This window comes from Ailuropoda melanoleuca, chromosome 16 (genome assembly GCF_002007445.2).
Source record: "Ailuropoda melanoleuca isolate Jingjing chromosome 16, ASM200744v2, whole genome shotgun sequence".
Classification (NCBI taxonomy): Eukaryota; Metazoa; Chordata; class Mammalia; order Carnivora; family Ursidae; genus Ailuropoda; species Ailuropoda melanoleuca.
The window spans coordinates 48,245,120-48,252,717 of record NC_048233.1 but is presented as its reverse complement, the minus strand read 5'-3'; the positions used below and the strand labels follow the sequence as shown (position 1 = coordinate 48,252,717).

The following is a 7,598-nucleotide window of genomic DNA, read 5'->3' as shown; positions in this document are numbered from 1 at the left end:
ATACTCTCTGGTGCTGGGACCAGGGAACTCTGAAAATAAAGGGGAATTGTCTCTGAGATGTATAGAGTTCTAATTCCGGTAAGGGATAGTGAGGACCCATTTCATCCCAAGCCTGTTGCATTTGCTGCATGGGTCAGCCTGCTCCACAAAGCGTTCACAGGTCTTTCGGCTTCCCAGGGAGAAACACCATAAGTAGCAGTAGGGACTCCTCTTAAGTGTGTCGAAAACACTTTCTTATCTTGATGAAGTTCACCAGTGACAACATTTCTTCAAACAAAGAGTTCCGTGCAGGCACAGTATTTATTATGTGCCGCCAGACACCCACTGGGCAGCTCCTCCCCATCCCCCTGAGGTTTCGCAGGATTGCCAACATCAGTAGGTTGGCTGACTGGGCCCATATTTGCTACCAGAGAAGCCAGTGAGACTGGCTGTTATATTTATTGAACAATCAAACACAAAAGGATGCACACTTGGTAATTGCAATGATTTTATTCTATATTTATTTAGCTTTAGGTTATTTCAGACAAGAGTGTTTTTAATATTAAGCATGCATATGTAGGTGTCTTCCATGCTCCTTATCCTATGAGTTGTATTCATTATAAATTAAAAGTAGAGTTTGCTTCATGATGACCTAGAAAAGAAAAGAACAGCCAGAATTTAATAATTTATTAATTGTGAAAATATTGGCATCTATTATCTCATTCAGTCTTCATATTAATACCAGCAATAGATACTATTGTTGCCCTTGATTCATAGATGGTGACATTGGCCCGGAAAACATGTCTGGCCCGTGGTCATACAGCTAATAGAAGGCAAACTCAGTTCGTGATCCCAAGAGTTGGCTCTGAATTCAGATGTACATGACATTAGAGTGTTTAGGCCCAAGTCATGTCATTACCTTTCAAACTAAAAAGATGGAGTAATCACAATTATAAACAGATCTCTCTTTTCTGGCAGATGATCTCAATGTCACAGGGAGATACTGGTCAAATGCAGGGGAATGAACTTAAATTCTAGGCATTTCAGCTACTGGGACTCCCTGTTCTCTCTGCAGACATTCGAGTGGGCACATTCCCCTGTGGATTTTTTCTATTATGTGGGCTCTCGGAGGGTTAAAGTGTGGACTGCACCCCTGCAATTCCCAGTGTTCCATCCTCCCATCTGACACTAGAAGGGCAGTCACCTTGTTCCTGGAGTCCTTTCACTGCTTAAGCCCTCAGCTCCCTGCGGCGGCGATTGTAGACTTTGAAGCCCATGCTAGTTGGCAGCAGGTTGGTGTTTGCCACACTTCCGGCCCTGCTCAGCAGGCCGCCCAGCCAGTGGGCCACACAGGTGGCAGAGCTGCAGGATCTCTTCTGCACAGTGACTCTAATTAGCAAGATGGAGAAAGAAGAAAAGACCTGTCCGTGAGAGGTTCACACTTACCTCCAATGCTAGGAAGTCCCCTCAGTACTACCAGCCCAATTTCCAGAGTGGGGGATTTCATACCTTCCCCAACTGCTTTCAGAAAGAGATCTTTTTCCATGTGCTCTAACCAGTCTGTGTGACCTCTATTGTCAGTGGAGCCTGAGAATAGCTGGGTCCCAGGCGGAGGTGAACAATGGCAGTTTGCTGGCCTCCTGTCCAGCTGTTTTCTCTCTTACCTCTTGGAATATGCCTTCATGGGCATGACAGGAGGGAGGGGATGCCCTGAGCTGAGCAGGGTGGGGAGCCTCACCTGGCGCCCTCAGTCTCCTGCTCCTGCAGCTGCTCATGGGCCTTCATCTGCACGTAGTCCTTCATCACTGTAGCCAGCAGGAGTCGCAATTCCCCCTCGTTGCGCGCAGCAGGGTCTGGAGGACTCTCCAAAGCAGACCTGGGGAGGGAAAGAAAACCCAGGGCAAGCTCTGAGTCCCTGCCTGCCTCTCCCCAGAATAAGCAGCCAGGTTTCCTGGTAAAAACAACAAAAGCATTCTGTGAAACTCAATGAGTTGTATGAAACTTATAATAAAGAATATTGTATATCATTGCTATTTTTCAATTACGTCCTACACATCTTTATATCAGAAAAATATACACTCCCCCGTTGTCCCCTTCACCAGTTGGTAAACTTTCAGCACATCACAATTCTGAGGAAGGGATTGTCTGATCCCAGGAGCAGTGGAAGGGGAGTGCACTCCTGGCACGGCTGTCTTACCTGAATGGTGCTGCCTGGAGGACGCCCACCTGGTACAGAGCCAGGATGCTGAGAACCAGGAAAGGAGAGAACTTCCAGAAGCCCATGATGCTTCTCTGCAAGGGAAGAAAGATGTCACCTTCTGCACCAATTTGAAGTTCTATGAGTCCAAAAACCTGGGCTCTAGTCCTGCTTCTACCTATAACTTCCTGGCATGGTGGCTTCAGGCTGGTCATGTCATTCCCTTTACTCACCAGGGAAGTGGACTGCTGAAAGATCCAGTGAGCCTGTAGCATGTATAGTTTAACAAAGACGAAGGCAAAGCTATCCTAGCAGGACAACTGGGCAAAGAGGTCCATAGCCCCCTCCCCACCGTCCTACACACTCTCACATTCATCTCCTGGTCAGGTCTCCATTGAAGACAATCTCTGAACACCCTGTCACTGAAGCTACTCTCATACCACAACCCAGAACTGTCTTCTCTGCGTAGGGCTTTTGCTCATACCTGCTGGGGCACGGAGAGGGGGTAAAAAGGGAGTATCTCTACTGACGGAATCTTAGAGAAACTGAAGAAACAAATTCTACTACTCACCCGCTTCGCATTCTGACAAAGAATTCCCTGCAAGAACCAAGCTTAGCAGAGTCTTAAATTGGGGCTAGGACTTAAAGCAGGCGGGAAAACCTCCCAGAACACACACATGGGGCTTGCTGTTCAAGGCTACCTGCCTCTAGGTCTCTGAGCCTATTTGCCACCCACTGAGGCTGGCCAAAGTTCCGAAATGATTTCCCAGGGAACACTAGGCACAAACAGGATCCATGAGCACCGTTGCGTCCCACTGTGTGCACGGTGTCCGTGGAGCTCCAGCTTCCTGAGTGCAAGTGCTGTAAGAAGAGAGAGACTAAAGCCTGTCTTAGTGCAGAGTGAAGCACGGAGTCCCGGAACAGAGACCGTCCAGAGTTACCTGAGGCAGGATCCTGGGATGAATCGTGGAGTAACAGAGATTTTGTGAGGAAGAGACCCAGACAGAAGTGCAAAGAGACTCTCAGACACTCAGGGAGAGCAGCTACAAAAAAGACAAATGCAGAAGGGGGAGGGAAGAAGAAGGAGAGTTAGAATCATACTGCTAAGCAGGAATCTCGGGGCTCACCTGGCAGCAGGCAGCAGGTGGCTTGGAGCACAGGCGGCGGCAGCTGCGGCAACGTTGGTGTCAGGCGATGGCGCTGTGGAAGTGGCAGGGACACTTGAGCGGAGCGGTGGCTCTGCTGCCTCCCAGCACCAGCAGCTGCTCTTATTCCCGCCGCTCTGGGTCTGGGGGGGTCCAGGAGCTCTGAGCAACCAATGAGGGGACAGATCTCGTACCCCAGTGGATCGTGTCACCCATTTACGTCCAGAACCTAGAACATTCCGCGGGACCATCCCACTTGTATTTGCATTGAGGTCACTGATGGGAGTGGAGAGAGGGAGAGGGATAGTGGGGACCGGGGAGATATCCCCTTAACATGAGCAGGAAGTTGAGGGCAGTTTGACGTCATAGTAAATTTTGCCTGTTTAGTTCCACTGGGTTTTGAACGCCTGCCCCTCTCCATCCCCAGTGGTGCTGTCATAAGGAGCAAGATGCATGAAGCAGGACATCCTAGCTCTCCAAGTCTGACCCTAGAGGCCCCGTCTAAGTGAGGTGCGGACGATTAACAACGTGCAACAGCATTGATTCTGGACCCACGCAGGGTGTCTGGTTCGGGCAGCAGGAATCACAGAGGGGCAAAGCTCATGGGAAAAGCAAGAGATGGAGTGATAGCAAGAACGTTATCAGTAGAACTCAATTCCAGGCGGTAAGGTGAAGGGCAATTAATTTCTCAGCACCTCAATGTACTCATCTTTGAAATGGGAACTATATTCCCAGCTTGAGAAAATGTTGTCGTGAGTAGCCATGTGCCTGTCTCCCAGCTAGGGAGGGATTTAGAAGAGCCCTCACGCCCAGAGACCGATTCTGTGAAATCGCGATCTCAGTTTTCAGATTCCCACCTTGTGTGGCTTCCTGGATTCGTGCTGGGTGGTCTGTCACGTGGGTTCGGAGGAGCTGGAAGCCCTGCTGGGCCTGAGCCTGAAGCTGTTAGGCACCCAGGCTTTCCAAGCCTCCAAACGGACTTCTAGCCCTTCCTCTTCCTATCCCGTCAGCCAGCACCTCTGGCTCATCACCGTGCTGGAACCATTTGCCCCCCTGCCCCTTCCTTCTGGCTGCTTTTGCCAAGGTGTCCCAGTAGCGTGTAATTCCAGCCCTTTGCCCACCTCCCCCGCACTTCAGTCCTCCACTAGAGAGCACAGCACTCTTGAAGGCACTGAAGAGTCCCTGGGGACACAAGGCTCACACACAAAGCTTTCACACAAACTCATTTCAGTCTCCAAACGTGTGCACACTCCCCGGAGCACAGGCCGGCACACAGGGTCCGACACACCGGGCATGCACGTGGGTTCACTCTGAATCGCAGCCCAAGCTTCTCTCTGAGTCTCTCTCACGGATCACATGCACACATGGTATGATGATGATCTGCTGAGATCGTACCTGCACTCACTCTGAATGTAAGTGTGCTTTCTCATTGTAGCACCTCTACTCTTTCCAGGACACACCAGCGGGAGGGTTTTAGGACCCCTCCAACCTGATTTTTCCACTCCCAGCTCTCCTGGAGGTCTTAGGTACTGACTTGCTGCCCTCAGCACTCTTGGTGCTGAGAAAGAATTTTCTCGCTGTTCCCAGGATCAGGGTCTGAGCGAAGCACGTGAGCCTCAACCTCTACATACTCTCCCCCGGCAGCAAGCGTCGCGGTGGCGGCAAGTGTGGCCATAGCGGCAAGTGTGGCCATAGCGGCAAGTGTGGCCGCGGCGGCAAGCGTGGTCCCCACGGCAGCCGTTGTCCCCGCAGCAAGCATGGTGTTGCAGGCACAGTGGGTGGGAGACTACATCGCGGGGCTGTGCAGCGCAGGCAGAGACCCCAGTTAGGTGGTTTTCCCTGGCAGAGCGGAAATAACGCCCGGGTACGTCGTATGGGATCCCGGCAACGGTGCGCCCCGCTCCTCAGTCCCCACAAGACTTTGCATTTCATAGCACACACCTGCCTTGTGCCACATCTCCTTCACTTCTCATTTGCTGGCCACATACTTTCCAAGATGCCTCTGTGCAGCTTTCTTCCATCTTAAGTCCTGGTGTTATCCCCGTCGAGAGGAAGTGAGTTCGAGACTGGGTGTAAAAGTCGTTCTCCTCCTGGCGGACTGGCAGCGGGCGCGTTCTTCCTTCTAGTGTGAACTACAAATCCATTCTCCCCTGAGTCCGTCCCTGATTTACCGAGTATATACAAGGAAGTTTAGACCTTCACGGGTGCGCGCTGCTTAGGTTATGTCCTCTTATCCCTGGAACCTTTCTCAAGGCTACACAGAAGACGATCTAATATAGAAATCGCCAAGGAAAATACTGATTTTAAAATAGTCGCTTGACTATTTTGCTATTAGTTTTGTAAGCTTATTTCATAACTTGATGTGAGGAGGCTCACGTGTTGGACTCCAGACCCATCCGTACTCAAGCAACACCTCCCCGAGAGCCCCGCCCCTGCCCCCCGCTGGTCTTCTGCCTGTTAGCTGCCACCACCACAAATGGGGAAAATGGCAGCAATGGTCCTCCTGCTGTCAGTCCGTGTCTGAGTACAGAGGTTCAGGGCTAGAGGAAAGCCCAGCACCAGGGGATCCTACAAGATCATCTTTCACAAAGCCCTGTAACATGGCTGCCTGGAGGGCAAGGCAAACAAACCACAGAAGTTCATTCTCAAAGAAATTCAGATCAATGGCCAACAACTTCCTGATGATCTTCTGAGGAGCCACTTCTGACTCTCAACATGCTTTCAGGGGACCCCTACAGTCATGACTGCCTTGGTGGAAGGCATGTGTAAGTATAACGACTACTCCACCTGCCTCACCCAGATCCCTGACACGACCATGTTCATGAGTGTGGTGGATGCCTTCGCCATAGACCCTCACCACTCCCAAGAAGGACCATGGAACTCCCTACTAGCCCTATTCGAGGCAGTCTGAGGGCTTCACCCCAAGTGTTCTGTCCATTGCCAACGGAGGACAAACCTGAAGGACCGTCGGTTGATGTTCCTGGGTCCTCTCTCTCTCCATCTTGTCTGGGTGGGGTTGGAGTCCCCACTTACTTTTTCCTGTCCTGCTGCGGGAGGAGAACTGGGAGTTTCAGCGATTCAGGGATCCTCTCAGTCCCCCTGACTATCCTCTCAACCTTCTTGAATAAAATAAAGAAAGAAATGAATCGAAACCATTTTCCACTGAGCTCATGCACGATTATTAAGTGAAACCAAGTTTAGATCTTTTTGTGTGCCGATCGCTCAGAGATACACAATCCTTGAAACTTCTCTGGGCTTCTCATGGGATCCCCGCACACACAGCATGATCATGAACTGCTCTCATCATACCAGCAATAAATGGCAATTTTAGGTGGCACCCTAAACGAAATTATGCAGCACCTGGCACCTCTCTTGGACCCAGCTAACTGGAGGGTTTTAGGACCCCTCCACCTGATCTTTTCAGTCCCAAGCTCCCCTGGAAAGTCCGAGGTCCTGACTTGCTGCCCTCAACACAACAGAGTGCCTAGAAAGAAGCTTCTCACTGTTGCCGGGATCTCCGTGTCTGAGCGCACAGTACACAATCTTCAGCCTCTACACACTCTCCCAGCACGACTGCAAGTGCAGCCTTTGCTGGTGCGTTGGCAGCCCCCAGCCGCAAATCCCCCCACCCACAGGGCGGGCTAGGAATGCGGTTGGCGAGGCTGCATCACGGGGCTATGGGGGCAGGCAGAGACCCCAGCCAGGCAGAGATTAGCCCTGAATGTGCCCTCAGTGACACGAACCACGGTGCACCCCTCCCCTCGGTCCCCAAAAGCTTTAGCACTTTAGGACACACCTGCCTTGTGCCACATCTCTTCCCCTTCCCGGTTGATGGCCTCTGCTTGGGGACACCCTGCTTCCAAGATGTCCTTATTTAGCGTTCCTCCTTTTAAACTCTTGGTGTGGCACTGCCAGGAAATAGAAGCTTCTGACTGGAGAACTCTGTCTAGCGTCCGTATGCTGGCAAGCCCGGGGCGGGGGAGGGCAGCAATGGAAGACCTGGTTAGTAGGATGCAAATGCATTTAGGCACAGAGCAAAGGAAAGTGAGCTGAGCCAAGGACAGGGCTCAGAATGGTGGATCCCAAGCTCAGTGCATCCTAGAGGCTACACACAGACAGCCAGGGCTCAGACCCAGTCTGGGACTTCGGGGCTCAGCAGTTTAGGCCCTGAGCTTTGTCCATAGGTTTTCCACCTGAAGGTGCAGGGTCACACTGGTGAAGGCAACATAGCAGATACTGAGTGGCATGGAGCTTGGGCTCTGCCACTTGAGGCTTTT

General features: G+C 51.4%; 1 protein-coding gene across 1 annotated transcript; it reads right to left on the bottom strand.

Moving 5' to 3' along the window:
• Positions 1 to 513: 513 nt before the first annotated feature.
• On the bottom strand, positions 514 to 3,451 carry LOC100466213 (calcitonin receptor-stimulating peptide 1). The gene is made up of 5 exons (XM_034646527.1): positions 3,304 to 3,451; positions 2,177 to 2,271; positions 1,718 to 1,855; positions 1,184 to 1,368; positions 514 to 631 (listed from the first exon to the last, which is right to left on the bottom strand). The coding sequence occupies exons 2-4, from the start codon at positions 2,260 to 2,262 to the stop codon at positions 1,209 to 1,211; spliced, it is 384 nt and encodes a 127-aa protein (XP_034502418.1). The 5' UTR covers positions 2,263 to 2,271; positions 3,304 to 3,451; the 3' UTR covers positions 514 to 631; positions 1,184 to 1,208.
• Positions 3,452 to 7,598: the final 4,147 nt, after the last annotated feature.